General features: G+C 40.3%; 1 protein-coding gene across 11 annotated transcripts in view; it reads left to right on the top strand.

Moving 5' to 3' along the window:
• LOC132815543 (LIM and calponin homology domains-containing protein 1-like) overlaps window positions 1-23,968 on the top strand; it is a 345,401-nt gene that overhangs the window by 217,457 nt on the left and 103,976 nt on the right. For all 11 annotated transcript variants that reach the window (XM_060824553.1, XM_060824575.1, XM_060824556.1 and 8 more), the window contains 4 exons: window positions 14,109-14,139; window positions 18,104-18,214; window positions 19,825-20,020; window positions 21,911-22,163. In XM_060824553.1, coding sequence (XP_060680536.1) covers window positions 14,109-14,139; window positions 18,104-18,214; window positions 19,825-20,020; window positions 21,911-22,163 — 591 coding nt within the window. The remainder of the gene's footprint in view (window positions 1-14,108; window positions 14,140-18,103; window positions 18,215-19,824; window positions 20,021-21,910; window positions 22,164-23,968) is intronic.

Below are 23,968 nucleotides of genomic sequence, written 5' to 3'. Positions count from 1 at the left end.
TTCTTCTTTGTCTATGTGTGTATTCCTGATGATGTCCAAGAATTCCTGTGTTGATTGTATGGAGTGTTTGGATCCGTTTCGCAAAAAAACGGCACTAAAAGAAAAAATGGACAAACTAACCCACAAACAGGAGGACACTACAACACACACCTGGGTTAAAAACCTCTCCCACAGACAACTCACAGACACGGAAAGAACTATACTGGCCAAGGGACTCAAATACAACTACAGGGATGCCAACACAGCAGACTTCCTAGCAGCACTAGAATGCACACTCAGGAACAATGGACTGACAGAAGAGACACAACAAACAGTGAGACAAACGGTCGTACCTATGATGATAAGAAAACGACATACACATAACCTCAACACCAAGGAGAGGGAAGCACTGAAAGCACTGAAAAATGACAAGAACATAATCATACTACCGGCAGATAAAGGCAGAATGACGGTCATCTTAGATAAATCAGACTACATCAATAAAGCACAATTACTCGCAGACACCAACACCTACCAATTGAAGGATTCCGACCCCACACCACAACTCACCAATAGAATAATCAACACACTAAGGAATCTACAAAAAAATGGACAGATAACCAAAGCGGACCAGCAAAGAATGAAACCTGAAAGCAACAACACCCCCAGATTCTACAGACTACCCAAAGTACACAAACCAGACATCCCACTCAGACCCATAGTATCACTACCAGGGACACCAGCATACAAACTGGCCAAAGAACTACAACAAAAACTGAAACACCTAGTCAGCGGATCCAAACACTATAAATACCGGAAGAAACATCAAAGCAGCGCTTCACAGGAGGCTCCAATAGCACTGATGATGTTCCCTAGCCAGGGAACGAAACGTTTGCAGCAAAAACTTTCATTATCTCATTTTGAAGGCTTTCCATTTTCCAGTCGTCCCTTTACCTGTGAACATCCATCCCTAATCATCTTTTGAAAGTTCTTGCGTAATAGCATCAAACTTTGGCCTTTCTCCAAATTTGAAATTTAACTTTTAGATCTGGTCTATCCTTTTCCAACACTATTTTAAAACTAATAGAATTATGGTCACTGGCCCCAAAGTGCACCCCCAGTAACACCTCAGCCACCTGCCCTGGTTTATTTCCCAAGAGTAGGTCAGGTTTTGCTCCTTCCCTAGTAGGTACACTCACATACTGAATCAGAAAACTGTCCTGTACACACTTAACAGATTCTTCTCCATTCGAGCCCTTAGCACTATGGTAGTCCCAGTCTGTGTTTGGAAAGTTAAAATCCACTTCCATAACCACCCTATCATTCTCTCAGATAACATAGATCTCCTTACAGATTTGCTTCAATTTTCCACTATATGGGAATCTATAGTACAATTCCAATAAGGCGATCATCCCTTTCTTATTTCTCACTTCTACACAAATAACTTCCCTGGATGTCCTCCCAGGAATATCCTCCTGAAGTACAGCTGTTATGTTATCCCTTGTCAAAAACGCCACTCTCCCTCCTCTCTTGTCCCCTTTCCTATCCTTCCTATAGCATCTTTACCATGGAATATTAAGCTGCCAGTCCTGCCCATCCTGAGCCATGTTTCTGTAATCACTATGATATCCCAGTCCATTGTTCTCAACCATGCCCTAAGTTCACATGCCTTACCTGTTCAGCCTCTTAAATTAAACTACATTTATTTCAATGCATCAGTCCTACTTCTTTCTCTGCTTTGTTCCTGACTGCTTGTTTCACTCATTCCTTTTCGCAGTTATACCAGCTTCAGACTGATCTTTTCTCTCACTTTCTCCCTGGGTTTCCCCTACCCCACTTATTTAAATCCTCTCGAGCAGCTCTAGCAAATCTCCCTGCCAGCAGATTAGTCCCCTTCCAATTCAGGTGTAATCCATTCTTCTTATATAGGTCACTTCTACCCCGGAGAGATTCCAATGATCCCTTGTCCCCTGCACCAGTTCCTCAGCCACTCATTCACCTGTTCTAACCTCCTATTCCTACCATCAGTAGGGGGTGATGGACTCCCAGGTGAATGTAGCACTGACAGCCATGCTTCTGGTACCAAGACTGGCTCTAATGTAATGAGGGTTCCAAGCAATTGATTGTGATAGGGGACGTAGCAGTGGGAGTAATCCAGTTTTACTACCGTCAGGGAATTCCTTTTTAAGTTCCTGCCTAACTTCTTGTATTCTGTCCTCAGAACCTTCTCCTTTTCTCTTCCTACGTCATTAGTTCCAATGTGTACAACAATTTCCTGCTGGTCCCTGTTCCCCTTTGAGAATATCCTGCACTCTCTCTGAGATATCCTTGATTCTGGCAGCAGGGAGGCAACACACCATTCCTATTTCTCGCTGTCTGCTGCAGAAATGTCTATCTATGTCTCTGACTAGAGAGTCCCCTATCACAATCAATTGCTTGGAACCCTCATTACATTAGAGCCAGCCTTGGTACCAACAGACAATAGACAATAGGTGCAGGAGTAGGCCATTCAGCCCTTCGAGCCTGCACCGCCATTCAACATGATCATGGCTGGTCATTCCTAATCAGTATCCGCTTCCTGCCCTATCTCCATAACCCTTGATTCCACTATCTTTGAGAGCTACCAGAAGCATGGCTGCCAGTGCTACATTCACCTGGGAGTTCATCACTTGCTGCATTTTCCAAAACAAGAAGATAACAATAAACGGAAATATTTCTGAAACTTAATCAATCCAGACGTGAAAGAAAGTAGTGAACCTGGCCTTACACTCAATGCAAGAAAATGTGCATTATAGTAATAATGAAGACAAAGGACATTGCAGTATGCAACACCACTACAAATGGAAGCAAAGTTCAGAACACCATTGTTCAACCAAACTATCCAAAGGGCCCAATGTTCCTGACAATCCCAATTTAAAATAAAACCAAACTCAGCAGATCACCAAGAATATAGGCATTTATTGCACATAAATTGTTTTTAGTTGATGACAGTAATGAAACACATTGCTGACTTATAATTCCCTACAGCTTAAGACTGCATCCCTTCTTAAAAAAATCCCAAATCCATGAAATGGATAAGAGATTAATAATATCATTGAAAGAATCAAGAGAGATAGTGACACACAGTTCTGGCCTGAGTCAGGATTACAGGCATCGATGAGTTGTTGGCCTTCAGTTCTCTAGGGATTCATTTTGATTCTTTGATGCAGACATGGAGACACATCAATTCTCAACTTAACACTTACCAGTTGGAGATTTGCTGTTTCAGTGGCTGTGAAAGTGGTATTTCCATTTTTCCTTTTAAGAAAGGAAGTCACAGAGAGAGTGAGATGGCATGACTAGCCACCCAGAACTTGCTTTTTCACTCCTGTACTCACAGAAGGGAAGAAAGGGAGATGTATTCTCCCTACCAGACTGGTTGTTTCTGCTATTTTGTCCAAACACAAAGCTGTAGCTGCTCATTCAAGAACCAATCAAGAAGTTGTTATGATTGATGAGTATTCTTCAACACATGCAACCAGTCCTGGTTGGAAAACTAATCATTCCTATCACAGGGCAAAGTGCCCAAATACACATCTATAAAGCTGAGCTGTCTAAGATCCACATTGTGTGTTTGATCTTGTGGATATAACACACAATGTTTTCGAGTAATTTAGTTTTGTTTTAGAACTGCAACACCTATCATAATCTATTCACATTTGCATGGTAATTCAATGTTTTGAGAGATGAAATCTTTCCAACAACTATGCCGGTTGAAATCAAATCATGACATAGACATCAGAATTTGCAAAGGAATGGTATATCAGCAGCAATCTATGAGCAAAAAGATAGTAAAAACACAACATGGATTAATAACAGCAAGGATACTGGAAGCTTTTCTCTCTTTCTATTTGTCTGTCTGTCTCTCTTTCTCTCTCTCTCTCCACACTTTCTCTTTCACATACCTTTCTCATGTACTCACTCTCATTCTCAACACAAACAAGTGTCATGAAAACTCATTACATGTGTGTGTTTGATGTTGTGTTTTATATTTTTTGGGGTAATGGATAATAAACCACTTGAGAAAACCTCGAAATTGGTTCTGTTGTTATTCTTTGATCTAGTTTTCAAGTTTACTTACAGTGTAATAGCTCAGGGCAAAAGAAAAGGTTGTCATAATCGACCAAAGTGAGTTCAGAAAGAGGGGAGCTGTGACCTCTCTTTACCTGGTCATAACACTCTACTCACCCTCACCACTCAACATGGCACTTGGATAATGATGATTGCTTAAAAATTCTTTCTGTCCCATATCCAATGACACCATCAATTCAGATACTGTTCAAAACTGGCATCATTTTCCCACTGCTCAAACAGCTACACACAATGATTCTTTCTGACAGTCTTCATTTCTCAAATTTCTTCTTCCTTTTAAGGATCTATGATAAATCCCTTAGATACTGTTGTTATGTTTCCATCACACTGAGATGCACATCATTCATTTTTTCTGATCAATTGGAGTTCATGCTATTCGCCTAGGACTTCCTTACACCTTCTCTCGAAGCTTGTGGAAGAGAATTGAAGGAAATTCCAGGACATAGTCTTGATCAAAGTGACAACTGGTCATCTTTATGGCTGTCACTGTGATTTGTTAAAATCATTTCCTTGCTTTGCTCAATCTCTCTGCAATACTGGCGACCACCATAAACTCCATTGCTGCTGCTTCATCATCCAGGCTTGCATTACCAGCTTCTACTCCTCCCAGTCCCAGCACAAACAGTATTTAGCCAGAATTAATGACCATAGCATAGTATTGGCAGCACATTGGATTGCAGCTCTGCATTGAAAATACCAGGGCACAGAATCAAACCAGATATGCTGTCCTATCAATTAAAACATTGCATAAGTATTGCTGGAGAGGAAGCTTTCCCCCTTAAAGAGATGGGTAGCATGAATGGATTTTATTCATTCATATCTAAATTACACATTTCCAATGAAGTAGAGATTATAGTCAAGAACAATTTATGGAAGATTATAAATCTAGCATTCAGGCTATTCATGACATTTCATGCATTTCTGGTAAGTTTCAAATTTAAATTACAGGTTCATTGTTTACAGTATCCTGGGTCAATTATGTAACAGATCAGCAGTCTTCTGAAATGAGACTACTTAGCTTGCCAACCATAGCCTTTAGTTTGGCTCCTCTCTTCAAGTGATCTTGCCAAGATTTAACCAGTGTTTTTCTTGAATTAATGAGTGTTTGATCTGATTAACTATATCAGAAATACAGTATATGTGAATATACAAGGTGGAAGTCTTGGCTCAGATAGTAGTATTCTCGCCTTTTAGTAAAAACGCAGCAGGTTCAAATCTCGGCACATAATCTACACTGACACTCTAGTGCACTACATAGTGAGTGCTGCACCTTTGGAGCTGCCTTCTTTTAAATGAGATGATTGAGGCCCCACCTCCTCTGTCTGGTAGTCTCTTTCAAAGATGAGCAAGGGGAATTTACCCAGTTGTTCTGGCGAATATTTATCCCTCACCCAATATTTCACCAGCAATTTCTGTTTTTGTTTCACATCTCCAGCATCTGTAGTTCCTTGTTTTACTTTAATCAATCCACTATCCAGGCTAATATATTACTTCTAACAGCAGAGGCTATTATCTTATTCAGAGTAACAAAAATCCACTAGACTGGCTCCAGTGAGAGAGGGTTGTTCTTTGAGAGGTAATTAAGTCAATGAAGTTGGTAGTTCCTGGATCTTAGCAGACTGAACGGTGATCTCTTTGAAACAAATTTTTAATATAGGCTTGACAGGTTAAATTGAAGGGCAAATTGCTTACTCCCCCTAATCTTATATGCTCATCCCCAAAATAAGAAAAGTCTAACTACCTCACCTTTATCTTCAATGGCATGATGATTTTGGCTTAAATGGATGAGAAGCATATATACAATAGCAGATCAGAGGTAGGTAACTCATTTCTAGATTCCACAAAGCCTTTAGATAAGGCATAAATCAGGATAACGATGGAAGATTCTCCACTTGCATCAACAACACTCTAGAAACAAGGCAGCCTGCTTGATTGGGACCCCATCCAGCAATTTGCCTGTTTATATACTGTATGACTATATGACTGTATGTTCTCCACTATCAATGCACCATGGTAATATCCTACTACAACTAAGGCCCCTTTTGGCATCACCTTCCAAGCTCAGGATCTCTATCCCCTAGATAAACAAGGGCAACATCTGATATAATGATTTGCCAGTTTTCCTTTAAATCACATAGAATCCTGTTGGGGAAATATGTTGCCTTTTCTTCTTTATCACTGAGACAAAATCCAAGAATTCTACCACATGGATTGTAATCGTCAGAGAAGGTGGCTCAACACCACCTTGGGTAATCAGGGATGAACAAAGTTTTAAAAAGCCAATTTGCAACATTCAACTTCATAAAGATGATGGTAGAAAGTGAGGACTGCAGATGCCAGGGATCAGCGTCAAAATGTGTGGTGCTAGAAAAGCTCCAAAGGGGGCTGAGAGATGAATGGGGAAGGGGCGGGGGCAGGGGTGGGATTGCTGTGAAGAAGGTAGTTAGGAATGTGATCAGATGGATGAAGGTGGGGCTTGATGGTGACAGATTGGAGCGGGTAGATGGGAAGGAAGATGGACAGGTAGTACAGTTCAAGAGGGCGGTGCTCATGTAGTTGGAGGGTCCCAAGGCGGAAGATGAGGTGTTCTTCCTCCCGTTGTTGGGTGGCTAGGAGTTGGTGGCTGAGGAGGCCCAGTACTTGCATGTCCTTGGTGGAGTGGGAGGGGTAGTTGAAGTGGTCGGCCACAGGGTGGTGGGATTGTTTGGTGCATGTGTCTCGGAGATGTTCTCTAAAACGTTCCACAAGTTAGCATCCTGTCTCCCCAATGATACTAAGTAAGCTATTCCCTTGACTTGATTCTTTTACCTTATCCCAGTCTGGCTGAATTTTGTTTCACAGAAATGAACCATTTGACCCAACTGACCTCTGTAGCATTTGCACTGCAAATGAGCATCCTATTGTTCCTCTTAACCCAATTCACATACCATGGTCACCATGGAACCCCTGAGATACTCGTGATCATGTACTTCAAAATCCCTAGCGGGTACTGTTACAATTATAATATAATGTTGTTATGTTTTGGGACTATGACTTCAAATTACAGTAAAATGAGGAGGATCATGTGACTTGTTGTGAAGTCTGCCTGATAGTTAGTATGGGCGATTTGACTGTTAGAGATTAAAGACAGTCCAAATTGTTTTACTGGAGAAATAGCCAAAACCCCGTTTATAATTATAGACAATGGTATCGGCTTGTGTGCAGATTGTGGATATACCATGACTCTCTCATATTTCAAAGCAGTGTTGAAAATGTTGGTTTGTAAACAGTTGTGATTTAATATGATTATTTAATACCAAGATGAATGAAGGATGCTCATGTATTTCTACATATTTCTACTTCAGTACAACTTCTATGTGCCTTATGTTGCTATGGGAATGGGCTTTGAGAACAGACGTATTTCTAAGATATCCCCAAAATCTCCAGACACTATTAGTGTTCCAGGATAAAATGAGACAGCAGCCAGAAGCCAAAGGTCTTTATTGTTAAGCATGCAGCGATATGGGTGGCTAAGATTGGAAAGGCCAAATTCACGAGAAGATAAAACAAGCCTGGAAGATTTACTTTAGAAAAGACGAAATTCACCAGGAAAACACACTGTGAAAGATATTTCTCAAGCTAAAAGTTTCTAGGTTGGAAACAGACAAGGTTGGATGTAAGTTCTTAGGTGTGGAAAGTCATTTTGGAATTCCTCTCGGAGAATTCAGTATCTATTTAAAAGACAGTTTAATGTATATCTGATTTTTCAGGTGTGCTAAAAGCTCTGCTTTGTGGTTAACTATGTAAGTTTCTTATAAAAACAGTGTTTAGTCATAAGAACTTTCAGTCTGTAGTAGTAAATATCTTCAAACGTGAAATCTTGTCTAATTATAAAATGGTTGGTCTCTATGCAAATCATAACAATACATTCTGGTATTGCTACACTCCGTGTTTTCTCAAAATTGTGTTCAAAGTGGAGGAGTACCAAATAAGTTGAGGAAGCTTGGTAGGCAGTGATCAGAAAGGAAACATCCTCTCTGTGCGTCAATACTGATGACATTAGGGTTGCTCCACATTAACGGTACATTGATCTGCCATGCTCCGATTGTTTGACATAGCCTGTGATAGTGATGGAAGAATGTAGGGCATTCGTGTGTCCTATTCGTATGATTATGTCAGACTGTTGCTGGACTGATTTGTGAGAGACCTTGCCCAATTTTAGGCGATCCTCATAATTTAGTAAGAACAACTTTATAGATTAATTGGACTGTGTGTGCCTTTGACGTGTTTGAATTTGATGTTTAAATGGTGTCCATGGAATCAGAAACTTATTGAATTTCCTTTATATTGGAATGCAGTTATTAATCAACAGACAAAACAAGAAAAACAGAGCAGTTACATAATCGAGCTAGAATGCAATAACACAGCATTTCTACACTTCATTAGTCTGTTTTGCCATTCAGTTAACTCATTCACTGTAAAGGATGCAGTTTGGCATCACTCCCACTGTCTTCCATTGTCCTGGGGAGATGCCAAGCAACCTCATTATTACAGCTGCATTTAATGGTTTAAGACTACTGCAGAAATGGCAATCAGGATATATGCAATGAATTAAAGAATATTTGTTCTAACATTTAAAACCCTCAGTATATGAAATGCATAAAAGCTCTTTCAGTTTGTAGCTTACACAGCATGGAAGCCTGCTGAAAAACAGATGTGAACCATTCCAAATCATTCCTCCATTGCTAAAATTAGCAAAGGTACATTTTTCCTTCAATCAAAAATCAGCATAAATAAAAAGAGGAGATTCTGCTTTCTGCCCACATTGGTTTAATTGGTAAAGTTTTCAGATAAATGATTTCATTCACTTTTATGAGATCTGTATGTATATAAGAATTCTACTTGCGGCTCCAGTAGTTAATGTACTGTTGGGTGTTGTCCTGAGGTAACATTATATGGACCCCAGGTAGGATTGATAGAGTTAATTGATCTAAGCTCACATGATGTTGGGATGCAGCAATTGCTTCAGCACCAATAGGGTAAAGGAGGAAAAATATTGACTATTCTGTTTGGATTTCATGTAAGAATGGAATAGAACTGTCTGCGTGAACACTTCCACAGTTTTCCAATACTCACATGATAAATGACCATTCTGAGGCAGGCTGCTGGGAGCCATGAGATCATTTTCCATCACAACCTCAAAAACATGAGAAAGGAATACATTTGAAAGAAAAATCTTGTAACATTTGCAAATCGTGAATAATCTTTGCATGATTCTATGTAACATTAGCTGATCAATCCCACTTAAACAGGACAGAAGTTATTGCTCAGTTCTTTGAGGTGACTTTTTGGCTTTAGAAAAACACATGTTCGGAGCTAGCAGTACAATTCAAGCTGTCACAACGTTTTACTCAGTGCTTTATGGATCAGCTTCCTTCACAATTTATGGCCCAACATAAATTGCTTTTCCAGCTCTTAATTCCTTTTCAAATAGACAAAAAGACTGCTTTTAATTTAGAGTAATGTCCAGTGGCAGTATAATGCATTTGGACAACATTGAGATCGAATGTTAATTCTGCTACAGGTTTCCCCTGCTATCTGAGAGTAGAGCGTTCCTATGAAACCTTTCATATGCCAAGATTGAAGTGAAGAAGCATTAATTCATATGGGAAAATTTTCACCTTTTTTTGTAAAAGCGAAAATACTCTTCGGATTTTTTTTGATAAGCAAAAACAGGTCGTAATGTTAGTCTTTCGTAAAAGCGAAGTGGTGTAAAGCAAACTTCCAGAAACCGGGGGCTGCCTGTATTTGTAAAATACACGGCTAGTGTGACATTTTCTATTTATGCATTATTCCATGCAAGCTACGATTTATATCAATGGAACCAACATGTTTTTAGATTAGATTACTTACAGTGTGGAAACAGGCCCTTCGGCCCAACAAGTCCACACCGACCCGCCGAAGCGCAACCCACCCAAACCCTTACATCTACCCCTTACCTAACACTACGGGCAATTTAGCATGGCCAATTCACCTAACCCGCACATCTTTGGACTGTGGGAGGAAACCGGAGCACCCGGAGGAAACCCACGCAGACACGGGGAGAACGTGCAAACTCCACACAGTCAGTCGCCTGAGTCGGGAATTGAACCCAGGTCTCAGGCGCTGTGAGGCAGCAGTGCTAACCACTGTGCCACCGTGCCGCCCACAATGTTAGTGGAGACTGGGATCAAATAAAATACCACCAATGTAGCAACCATCTTCTCCATCTTGGAGATAGTAAGGACTGCAGATGCTGGAAGCCAGAGTCAATAGATGTGAAGCTGGAGAAGCACAGCAAGTTAGACAGCAGGAAATGCCTGCTCCTCTGATGCTATCTGACCTGCTGTGCTTCTCCAACTCCACATCTATACATCTCCTCCATCTTCCTAAGTGTAATACCACACCTCATCTCCAGCAACTACCCTCCAGCCGTGGGGATAACTCACAGAATAGATGGGAAACTGTTCAATCTACTTCAATCCAAAAATCAACTTCAGTCAGATCACCAGTTTGTGACTGAGACTTGAGTGTACTCACTCAGAAACTAAGCTCCAGGTCATTCTCACCTCCTTCTTCTGAAGCATTTGGGAAATTGGATTTTTCATGAAACATCTGGAAAACTGAGGTCCTCTTCCAACAAGCTCCCACAGCACAGGGGACTATTTTCCATGTCTTGGGCATCCCCCGCTTGATGACATATAAAATACATCATTATCTTTCATGTGACAGCTCAGCCTTTAGCTGACTGAGGAGATGGATATTTGAGGACCAGGATCTGAAACCTGAGACTAATTTAGTCTTGGTTTTCTAGCCAGCAGTGATCCCTGTACTCTAAGATGCTGCAGAGAATTAAGACAACCTACAACACACACTTCAAAGGGGCTAGACAAATATCACCATGGTGCCTTCATAGGATTTTCTGAATCCACTGATAAGACAGACAGCCAGCAACACCATCCTGTCCTGAGCCAACATGTCCACTATTGAAAGTTGCCATGGCTGTAGAAGATCCCTGTCTCTCACTGGAGGGAAACGACTCGCAGGGAGTTTAAACTGAGGTGCTATTCACTCTATGGGTCTTGGCTTTTTATTCATAAATCAGATAGCAGATTTCCAAGTGACTGCTTTAGTCAGAACTCAGTCATTGGCAACAAATTCCCAGTAGAGCACGTTAGTGGCGTACTCAACATGTCTCCGAGCAGGTTAAACATCCTCACCAATCTATTGGCATCCTGAGCTTGTAGTCAATAAATCTGGGGATGGTTCTGTTAGGAAGGCACCGAACAGATCAAGAAATTTACTTTTGGAGAGGCAAAGTGATGTTTTGGGGAGAATATACAAAACTCCCAATAGCTTATGACCCTCTATTACCTGCCCACTTGTGTGACAGAGACTGCAGATTGCAAATTACACTTATCAGCCATCTCCAAATCTCCTCCTTACTATTGAAGTTTCTTCTGTTCTTAACTAACAAACACTTCCATATTTGGAGACAATTGTAACCTGGGGCTGGGCTTTAGTGGGCTCCCATGTGGAAATGTGGGGCTAGTCCCTTAATTCATACAAGGTAAGACTTCCCTCCAACTAGATGTCCTGCCTCATTGAGCTGCTGGTCACTCAGGGGCCACTTGCTCTGCAGACTTACAGTACAAAGCAGGGTCACTGCTGGAGAAGACCTGGAGATGATGTTCACTGGTGGATCCAGTAAACTGAGCAAATCTCCTCTGAACTGCCTACAATGCAGCTACATATGTCTTCAAGTAACAGGACCAAAACCATATGCAATACTCCAGGTGTGGTCTCACTAATACCTTGTATAATTGCAACAATACTTCCCTACATTTATACTCTATTCCTCTTGCAATAAATAGCAAAATTCCATCTGCCTTCTTTATTATGTGTTTTACCAGCATATTAATTTTCTGTGAGCCATGCATGAGAACACCCAGATCCCTCTGCACTGAAGCACTCTGAACTTTCTCTCCATTTAGATAATTCGTCATTTTTCGTTTCAAGGTCAAATTGGATGACCTCACATGTATCCACGCTTAGCTTCATCTGCCTAATTTAGCCCATTCGCCTAACCTGTGCATGTGTGTTTGTAAATTTCTTATTTCCCCACTAGTTACATCCTACCAAATAGAAAAAAGATCCATTTATCCCAACTCTCTGCTTCCTGTTGATTAGCGAGTCCTCTTCCAAGCTAATAAATTAACACTAACCTCTGTGATCTTACCTTGTGTATTAAACTTTTTTGCAGCACCTGATCAAATCTAAAAAAAAAATTTCATATTATTTGATAGTGAAATGAAAATGTGCTCCTATTTTGAAATCAAACATAAAACTTTGTTCTGGGCCTGGACATCATTATGAATACGGTAGTCTCCTCCTCAAGGTTAAACTGATATTCATAAGACAACTGCGGGTTGTAGTAGAAATATTAATTAATCTCTTGCTACTGTGAGTTAAGTGCAGCATCATTCATTAACTCTTAAAAAAACTTGTATAATACTGCCTTTCAAGTTTCTGTTTACAAATGTATAATTATTCATACAAAATATAGATGGTGTAATATTATTCAAAGAAAAATAGCTCAAACTTAATGGCACATTCATAGTATTATGTCGGATTTGAAGTTAGGAAACAGACCATTCAGCCCAACTAGTTAGTTCCAGTGCTGATGTTCCATACCCTATCCCTTTTCAACTCCCACTAGCAAATTGCCCTTTAATTCCTTATTCCCATGTATATTTGTCTAGCTTCCCTTTACTGGCATTTACTTCAACTGCTCTCCTTATGGCAGTGAGTTTCACATTCTCACTTCACACTCAATAAACAATTTCCACGAGAATTCCTTACCAGCTTTATTAACAAATAGCTCATATCTGGCTGGGAGGTATCAAGCCAGACAGTGGGAAAAGAAATAACATAACATTTCAAGAGACAGGGCAAAAGCTTACCCAAGAAGATCAGCATAAGAAAATTATGTTGGTTTATTTATTAAATGAATATATGATTGTAATGAATTATAATTTGAACTGTATAATCAACTCTTGCATTTGACAGCCTAAAATGCATCACCTCATACTTCTCCAGTTTAAACTTCATCTGCCATTTCTCTGCTGAACAGGACAACTGATTTATATCCTGCTTTGATTACCAGCTTTTGTGTTTTCTGCAAAATTACTAATCAAACCACTTAAATTTTCATCCGAATCATTTATATAAGTTACAAATAACAGATGTCCCAGCACTGATCCTTACAGAACATCAATGGTGACAGACCTCCAATCAGAAAAAAACACATGTCCACAACTAGCCTCTGTCTTTTATGACCAAGTCAAATCTGTATCCACCTTATCAATTCACCATGGATCTTGTGTGACTTAATCTTCTGAAGCAGCCTACCTTGTCAAATGCTTTAATAATGTCCATGTAGATAACATCCACTGCCTTACCCTCAACAATCATCTTTGTTACTTGCTCAAAAAGCTAAATCAAATTTGTCAGACAAGAGCTCCTTGTCCTGGCACAAAGCCATGCTGGCTATCCCTAATGAGTCCATTCTCTTCTAAATGTGAGAAAATAAGAATCTTCTCCAATAATTTCCTTACTGCTGATGTACGGCTCACTGGACTACAATTTCTTGGATTATCCGTCTTGCCCTTCTTAAACAAAGGAACATCATTGTCTATTCTTCAGCTTCTGACACTTCATCAGTCACTAAACAGCATACAAAAATCTCTGTCAAGACCTCAGCAAGCTCCTCCCTTGCATCCCTCAGCATGCTGGGATAGGTCCCATCAAGCCCTGGGGAAGTATCTACTTAATGTTTTTCAAGACACACAATTCCTGTTTATCTCCTGTTTTATCCTGTTTATTTTTGCAGTCCAAATTTTTAGAAAACTGTATTGTAAACAAAGTCATTAATTAATCTTATGGCATATATTAACTATTTGTCTCTTTTGTTAATTCAGGGTATCAGATTACAGCAGGAAAATGAAAAATGTAAGTGTCTTAAATGAGCACTTTTATGGATGACTTTTATGAAAATTGAGAAAAACAGCCTGCTTGATTTAGTGCTACAAATCTATTTCAAGGTGATTGCAACGATGACGTTGTACTGATATGTCCCTTATGTTCTATACCTGGGTATGTTAAAAATCTGGGATTACTTTATGCCTACTTAGTTCTAGCTGATGAATACTTAGGTAGAGACATTGGACTGGATCCTGCTGGCTTGGGCAAGCTACTGGGTGGCAGGGAGAACTGTGCTGCAGATTGTGTGTCAGACACCTGGCAGTGGGGAGATTGGAAGAGATCAAGTCAACAGCAGGAAGGTAACAAAACGGGAGACTTGCCTATTAGCAGTGAGAAGCTCATTGATAGGTTTCTCATCCTATCTTCTTGTAATTTAAATACAAATGTAATGTAAATCAAAATGAATTAATCCTGTGTCACTAATTTAGTGAAATTCACATGCTTTTCATGTCTTTTACAATCTGCCCAGTGAAAGCTGGTGACTTGCATATGTCATCCTGTAACAGTCCTTTGAACTTGCTGGGAATAGAGTCACCTGGTACTGGAAAAACGTACTGAGCTGGAAATTTAGTACTCAGAAGTGCTGATTTCACAATTTAAAGGGACTGGGCATAATGAGGCCACTCCTTAAAGTTGTATCTTCAAACTGAATCCGTACCAGAAGCACACATGGGAGGCTGCCTATGAGGAGAGGGATGGCTAGGGGCAGCATGGGAGTCATCCAGTACTTGAGGATGAAGAAGGACAAAGATGTACCAGATTGATTGCTATATTAATCATCCAATAGCCTCTTGAATGCTTCAGTTCATTTCCACTCTATCCCCTAACTGCTGGCTGTGTGAGAGTTTTTCTTCTCACCTCACATTTAAGATTAGATTATTTACAGTGTGGAAACAGGCCCTTCGGCCCAACAAGTCCACACCGACCTGCCGAAGCGCAACCCACCCATACCCCTACATATACCCCTTACCTAACACTACGGGCAATTTAGCATGGCCAATTCACCTGACCCGCACATCTTTGGACTGTGGGAGGAAACCGGAGCACCCGGAGGAAACCCACGCAGACACGGGGAGAACGTGCAAACTCCACACAGTCAGTCGCCTGAGGCGGGAATTGAACCCAGGTCCCTGGCACTGTGAGGCAGCAGTGCTAACCACTGTGCCACCGTGCCGCCATTTACTTGTTTTGCAAAATATTTTAAACCTGTGGCCCTAGTTCACAATTCTGTTAAGAGTGGGAACAGTTTCTCTACTTAATCCTGTCCTGTAATGATACTGAAAGCTTCTATCAAATTTCCCCTTCGCCTTCTCCTGTCCAAGGACAATAGTCCAATCCTTTTCAATCTATCGTCAGAGTTTCTCATCCTGGAACCATTCTTGCAAACTTCTTCTGCACCTTCTCCAAAGCATTCACAACTTTCCTAAAATGTTGTATCCAGAATTGTACACAACATTTCAGCTAAGGCCTAACCATATATAACCTCTTAGATCTTGTACTCTATACTCCTATTATAGAGTCACAGAGATGTACAGCACAGAAACAGACACTTCTATTCTACTCGTCCATGTCGACCAGATATCCTCAATTAACCTCGTCCCATTTGCCAATTTACCAGCATTTGGCCCATATCCCTCTAAACCCTTCCTACTCATATACCCATCCGGATGCCTTTTAAATGCTGTAATTGTACCAGCCTCCACCACTTCCTCTGGCAGCTCATTCCATACACGTACCACCCTCTGCATGAAAATGTTGCACCTTAGGTCTCTTTTCAAATCTTTCCCCTCTCACCTTAAACCTATGCCCTCCAGTTCTGGACTTCTCTACTCCAGGGAAAAGACCTTGTCTATTTACCCTATTTATGCCCTCATGATGTTATAAACCTCTATAAGATCACCCTTCAGCCTTCAACTCTCCTGGGCAAATAGTCCCAGCATATTCAGCCTCTCCATATTGCTCAAACCCTCCAACCCTGGCAACATCCTTGTAAATCCTTTCCGAACCCTTTCAAGTTTCACACATTAATCCTATAGCAGGGAAACCAGAATTACACACAGTATTCCAATAGTAGCCTAACCAATGTTCCATACAGCTGCAACATGACCTCCTTACTCCTATACTCTGACCAATAAAAGCAAGCATACCAAACGCCGCCCTCTATATCTTGTCTACCCACGACTCCGTTTCCACGGAACTATGAACCTGCACTGTCTTTGTTCAGCAGCAGTCCCCAGGACCTTACCATTAAGTGGATAAGTCCTGCCCTCATTTGCCTTTCCAAAATACAGCACTTACATTTATCTAAATTAAACTCCATTTGCTACCCCTTGGCCCATCTGGTCAAGATCCCATCGTACTGGGAGGTAACCTTCTTTGCTGGCCACGACATCTCCAATTTTGGTGTCATCATAATGAATCCTAGAATACAGTGGTAATACCTTGCTACCCATCCTGCCATCCTTAATGCCTCATGCGTTTTGCATCCAGGTGTCTTTGTTCCTGCATAACCTTTTGAATAGCACACTTTGTTTTGCAGTTGTTTCTCCACGTTCTTTGTACCAAAATGTATCACCTCAAATTGAACCACTGATGCCAATGAGTGATCTTGTATGCTCTTGGAGGATCTTCTTCCTGGAATTGGAATGTCTCCTTGTGCGGGAGCAAGAGAAATTCAGATGCAAAGCAATCAGAATGCTATTCAAACTCTTAACAGATGGCTAGTTGCTCTTTAAATATGGCTTCCTGATTGAAAAATCTGTAACCACCCACCACCTCGTCCCACTACCATTTCAGCTTCAGTCCTCTCTTATGCTCAGCTGGACACTCCACAGGTCCAGTAACCTTCAGACCTGGATCAAAGAAGCTGTACCTGGCACTACCACCACCAGACCTGATTTTACCCCAACTCAACACTTACCTAAACCCGACCATCCAGCTGGTGAAATAGTGAAATCAGGAAGAATGTGATGCTGGACACTGCTTCCTCCTGGCTGTGTGCGTGCAGTGGCACTGTGCCAGTTCTGTTTTGTACAGACACCAATGATGGTTGAGCAGTGACAAGTCAAAGCCCTCTCCTTGCAGGGTTACTAGGATACATGGCCTGGGATGTAGGCCATCTAGTTAAACTCCAGGTCAGTCCCAGAAAATCCTGGATGGTGGTTCACCTTGCAAAGCAGCCCATTTGATTGGTACCCTGTCCACTAAAACATTCATTGGCACAGTGGGTCCCATCTACAGTAAGCGCTTCAGAAAGTCACTCAACCTCCTTAGTTAGCAAATTGCCAGCACTTGACTACTATCAGCTAGAAGCATAAGGCCAGCAGATGTGTGGGAACCACACTATTTGCAAGTTCCCTAACAAGCCATACAGCAATGAGACTTGGAAATATATTGCCATCCCTTCACTGTCACTAGGTCAGAATCCTGCAGCTCCTTTCACAGCAGCACTGTGGGTGTAGGTACCCTCCATGGATTGCAGTGCTTTAAGAAGGGTACATTACAGCCTTCTGAAAGGCAGCTAGGGATCAGCAACAAATGCTGTCCTGCCACCACTGACCATATCCCATGAAAGAATGAGAACACCCGTATCTGATTAAAAAAAACTGTGCCTAAATGATCATGTCCGTAGATTCATTGCTTGGCAAGAGTCCTGGGTTCCTAAAGGCTCCCGGAGCCAGTTTGCTGCTAGCTGCTAGCAACTCTGCTCCGCCTACCCTCCCCATCCCCAACCCCCCCCCCCCCCCCCCCCCCCACCATCATCACCACCACCACCACCCTCATTAAATTCTGTCTTATATCTCTTTGAAAATACTCTTTGTTTGGCAATAACTATTTTTAGAAATACTGATTTTTCTTTTGCAATGAGGGCATAACATTAATCTTGGCAGGATTCTGTATCGTAATCCACTAACATATCTATATCCCTCAGGTTTTGATCACTATATATTGGTTGGGAAAAACAGCAAACAGCTGCACATCCTACAGTGGGCCGACCCTGAACCTGAAAGAATTTGAAGGATTGTTATCTCAAATCCAAAAGGTAATACATTTTCAATTTCATTTGCCAATATTGTTGCAATTAGTGTACAGGACCAACAACTTTAACTCCCCTCCCCCACCCATGCTCATTTTGCTTGTGTTATTATTAAGCACCAATTTTTCAAAACCTCAACCTCGTATTTTGTTAATATTAAGCAGGAACTGAAAGTTTGCTTATAGATTATGCTTAATGATATTATTGTACCATAGCTTGCTTGATGGATTCATCATAAATTAACCTCAATCATTACAAATTTAACCGAAACATTATATTAATGCAGTAGAGTCTATAAGAATATATCAGGTAATTTTCTTTTTACCATGTGTGATAAATAGCTCCGGTGATATCACATTTTTAATTCCATAATTTTTATGTTTTTTTAACAGAAGCTTTTCCCAGAACTGGTGAGAGAGGGAAAGCTGTTTCACCCTCAATACTGAATAACTGAATTTGTTAATAACTGCTTTCATTCACTGTTTTTAAAATAGGCCAAGTGTGAGACATTAAGAACATTTTGTACCTTTAGAAAGATGTCATTTCATCAGTTGCTGTACTCACTCCTAGCATTCTTCATCCACTCTCAACATTCTTAATCTAAGCATTAATATCAATTGGTGAGGTAGAAAATGACTAACGAAATGTAAAAAGGACTAGATCATTGAACTACGTGACAAGAGTACTGAAGTGAACAAGAGCACCACTGTATTCCAATCGTGTGCTGTTGCTGAATTTCTTGTTAGCATGGTACTGGTGTTAATTCTGTGGTGAGGTATCAGATGTAACTTTTATTTCAGTTCTGGAAAATATCACTATTAAGTTGTCACAATTAATGGAGAGTTTTGAAAAGTGAGATTGAAATCTCTTGAGCATGCAAATGTTGATCAGTTCTTTGCTGTAGCAATTAATGTTAAAGTAATTTTTAATTGAGACAAGGCGCTGGGCTGAGTGTAACGTAGGATGGCTGCCATTGACCTTTCCTTGGGCTAGAGTTTCAGTGTTTAGTATGGGCTTCTTGCCTTGGGAAGAATTTATAATCAGTGGCTCTGAAAGGCAGCGATTGTTCTCACTGTTCCAACCATGCAGGTCAGATGCAACTGCGTTCAGAGCCTTCAAAGCCAATAGCTGGCAAGCAGCAGAGCACTGGAGCAAGTTCTTTTTAAGGGGCAGAGGAAAAGCTTTTGCATATTTTCATTGCTGATTACCTCTAAAAGCTACTTCTCCTTAATCCAGGAATTTCACTTGTCGGGAAAATTGAGAACAGACTTTGTCACACTGCAATTCGCAAGTTGTCGCTCTGCTCTGGGAATGGTCAGGTGTAAGATCCTGTACATGGGGAAATGAACAAAACCGATTGTCCCCATTTGGAGAACTATTTGAAAATGAAAGGATATTTTATTAGGAGAATGTCAAAGTTGGAAAATGCACAGCTAGACCAAACACAGCCAGTGTAATCTTTATTTTATCTACTTCTCTGGACCATAGTACACAAGTGGAATATGGTGTTTGAGATGCTGATTTTGTTTTCTTGTTTTAACTCTTCAAGACTGGGGTAAGTAACTTATCAAAAAATCTACCTTAATTGTGATATTACATGTTCTGCCTGTCACCAGGAGATGGATGATACAGACAGTCCAAAAAGAAGCATTCGTGACAGTGGTTACATTGACAGCTGGGACTCTGAACGCAGCGACTCCCTGTCACCTCCCAGACATACCAGAGATGATTCCTTTGATAGTCTGGATTCATTTGGATCACGATCACAACAGACACCATCCCCAGAGGTGCTACTTAGAGGAAGTAGTGATGGTAGGTCGTGATAATGTCCCAGGTATCAGCTGTGTGCAAATTCAGCAGCTGTAGTAAATTTGGGACTGTTTACAGCTACTAATGCACTGCATAAATCTGTCAACATGTGTAGTTACATAAAAGTATAGATCATCACACTATTTCAGGGGGACATGGAGCCAGCACAGCTTGGCTATATAAGCGTTCCCTGTATTGCTCTGTGGGCACAGATAATGTTGCCTTGCACTTGGAAACCTGTATGTATGAATGGAGGTCTGTTCAGTGCCACCAAGATGCTGTTTAAATGGCAGACTCATGCCTTGATTAATATTGCAGATTTTACACATTATTTACATTGGGCTTCAGTTATTTGGAAACAATGACACTGAAGTAGTGTATGATGATTTCCTGGAGGTACCTTTGTACTGCTTTGTTAAACAGTATTTGGACAAGTTAGTACAAGTTGCAGTATGAGCATGTGCTGTTACGAAGCTAAACTGCTTTACATTGAAGTACGCTGAAGGATCATTGATCTATTTGATGTGATATGCGGGCAATCCTTATCTATGAAAGGTGATATTTCTCAATAAGTATATCTGGCTGAATTGCCAGAGACAAAAAATTGCTGCATGAATTGTCTTGCTGTTTTTAATACTCTTACCCAATTATAATGGTTTTTGTGCTTTTCAAAAGCGTTTTAAATTCTGTAAAAGTCACAGACTAAAAAGGAGAAAACACTCACATCAGAAATCATAGAATACAGTGTGGAAACAGGCCATTTGGCCCATCAAATCCTCCAAAGAGCAACCTAGCCAGATCCATGCCCTATCCTACCCTGTAACCGTGCATTTTCCATGGCTAATCCACCTAGCCTGCATGTCTTTGGACTGTGGGAGGAAACTGATGCAGACACAGGGAGAATGTGCAAACTGTACACAGCCTGGGGCTGGAATTGAACCCCGGTTCCTGCTGGTGGGAGGAGTGATTATGCCACCCAGTAATAATGAGACTTTTTAAGCAGAAACGTAATTACAAAGTATATAAACTAACCAAATGTAATTTAAGAAAGCATACATTTAAAATGATTGAATTGGGAAATGGAGTATATTACAGTCATGCCCTGGATAGTATTTCTGGAGATGTGTGAATAAGGAGATGGCAGTGAGAAGTTTCATTTTCAACTAACAAAGAAAACAGCCCTCTTTGTGAAGCAGTTGGCAGAATTTGAATAGCAGTAGAAACATGCACCTTGAAGTATACTTAGCTATTACTTAGTATTAATACCTAGTATTCTCATTCACAACAATTCATTATCACCAATGTACTGATTGTCTGAGTAAAGGTTTTATGCAGAGTTTACTGTTCTATACAGAGATTTAAAATATGTTTGTAAGACAGACTTCCTATAGTGAACCCAAGGTATCTTTGCCATTTAACCAATATCTACCCAACAAGAGAGGAAAAAAAAGTTCAAATGTGGAATATACCTGTGACTCCAGGATTATGTTGACGAGGGCCATTGTATAAACTAGCATTTTGCATAAGGGCCAAGTTCAGGCATTCTGCGTTGTGCTACACTGTGAGGGATTAGTGGATTCTTCTTCATTTGAACTCTTTCAGTCACTGTATGGAAGTTGGGATTATCCTGCTTCCTGATAGCATTCCCTTGCCACTTGCTCCTATATGGGCAAGATAAAGAAAATGGAACAGTCCTGGTTCCACATTTCCCAACGTGTGAAGAGATAGGGTCTGGATGGAGGCTCAGGACTGTATGAATCGTGAAGTCTGACAGGCTACAGGTGAAAAGGAGACAAATAACATTTAGGTTAGCAGCATTCTGGAAATTCATGTGCACATTGCTGAAAGGTGTTGTGTCATTTTCTGACTCCATCCTTTTGCATACTCTGAAAGGTCGTGGCAGTGACTCTGAAACAGATGTAACACAGAAGGCACCTGACATGAAACGAGACGACATGTCTGTAAGACGGACTTCCTATAGTGAACCCAAGTCATCCGTGCCATTTAACCAATATCTACCCAACAAGAGCAATCATACGGCCTATATGCCCGCACCTCTTCGGAAAAAACGGGCAGAGCGAGGGGAAAATTATCGGAAGAGCTGGAGTAACACTACTTCACCTGTAGCAGCAGAGCGACCATTCAGGTAAGTGTTGTCATTTGGTCATGTGTTGTGAATTACTGATGCTAAGCAAGATTCATAAGTGAGTACACATGACAATAAAATCTGAGTCTAATTCTAGTCATTTGTGGAGCGATTACAATGTGATTCAATTATACATCTAGATGTTTTGACATGATTGTAAATGGTTTTGTTGTTCATTTGATGGTCTTATTAAAGTGGACAGTGTGTTTAGTCCTAGCAATGACAATTGCTACCTCTTAGTACCCAATAGGCAACATCTTACATTTTTGTCCAATGAAAGTGGACTTACTGCTGTTGAATCCTGATACAAATTCACCCTTCATTTGAAATGGAATTAAGGGAACTAAGTGACTGTATTTGGAAATAGTTCAGCAATGATCAAATTAACAGATTTCTGAATGGGTGTTATACTAAAAGATTTGGTTATATTCTGTAAATCCCAGTTTGTGAGAAAAAAACATGCTGAATGTAAAGATATTTGACATCAAGGAGGTAGGTATGATAGTCTCAGCGATATTTTGTCACAGCTGAGTCTGCAACTTCAAACTTCTAAATCCAATTGCCACAGTAGAACGTTGTAAAAATACTGCTGTAAAAAAGTCGTAGTTAAGTTTCACTTAGCTGCTACCTTCACAGCTTGTTGCTAAGGTAGTAACTCACATTGCCTAAAGAGAACTCTTTGAGGTTTTTTCCACTGTCTATGATTGTTGTTAAATGAGATTCTAATGAAGAATATAAATGGCGTGGTGCTAACAATGTAAATTGGGTGTTTGTATAAGATCTACAACTTTTTTTGTCTTAATATGTATATATAACTCATTAGTCATAGTCACCCAGAGACTATAGAGGAAGAGCAAAATGAGGAATCCTATCAAGATGAAAAGTTTAGCCAGCTGTCATCTACATTTTCTGAGGTTCAAGGAATTGATCATTCCAAGGCAACAGTGAAATGTGAATCATCTCTTCCTGGGGATGCTGATAGTCTTAAGAAGCATTCACAAGTTTGTGTGGCTGAAGACTCAGGACACAGAGTGCCCAGAGAAGATACAAAATGGGAGAGGAAAGATGAAGAAGAAATCAAGAAGTTGAACAGAATTCAGAAAGCTGGTATCACAGTCATGCCAGCATCTAAGCGATACTGCAGGTCAGAAACATTGTGTGGAGTTCTCAGAGGTGAAGTAAAGGCATGACATTCTGTGATGAGGCACAATGTGTTTGAGCTTTATTAGGTTTTATCATACCATGGTATTCTGTAATATTTCTATAAATTAGGACAATCTTTAAATGTGAGAGAAATTGTGATCAGAGAAAATATTTAAGCATAAAGAGATCTCATTTCAATTAAATTTGAAGTCAGTTACATAAAATGCTCTTAAAATGGAAAATGGAAAATTCATCTTTTCGATTTTGGTTTTGAAAGATGGTTTTAATGATTTTGAATGATTGATTTTGACATGGTATGATAGGAATAAGTGATGACGCTGGGGAATGTATAACCTAAGTGTGCTTGCTTGATGCTCATTTTGGCTTTGACTTTTTAACTGTTACTGGAAACACATCAAGCAAAGTTTTCTTTGATAATCTAGAAAAGTTCTCAGTCAATAACTCTTGTGCTGTGTTTGAATATTTAAGTCACAATAGATATGTACAACAGATGTTGCTATTTATCAATACAGCCAAGCTGGGTTATTCATTTCAGCATGACGTCACTGTGCAACTAACAGTTTGATACCAATTTTGGAAATATTTTGTAGGTATAGTGCTTATGCCTTAATACTGGTTTATATTGCTAACAACAATGAGCA

Source organism: Hemiscyllium ocellatum, chromosome 1 (assembly GCF_020745735.1).
Source record: "Hemiscyllium ocellatum isolate sHemOce1 chromosome 1, sHemOce1.pat.X.cur, whole genome shotgun sequence".
Taxonomy (NCBI): domain Eukaryota; kingdom Metazoa; phylum Chordata; class Chondrichthyes; order Orectolobiformes; family Hemiscylliidae; genus Hemiscyllium; species Hemiscyllium ocellatum.
The sequence above is the reverse complement of the archived record's forward strand: the minus strand, read 5'-3'. Positions and strand labels throughout refer to the sequence as shown.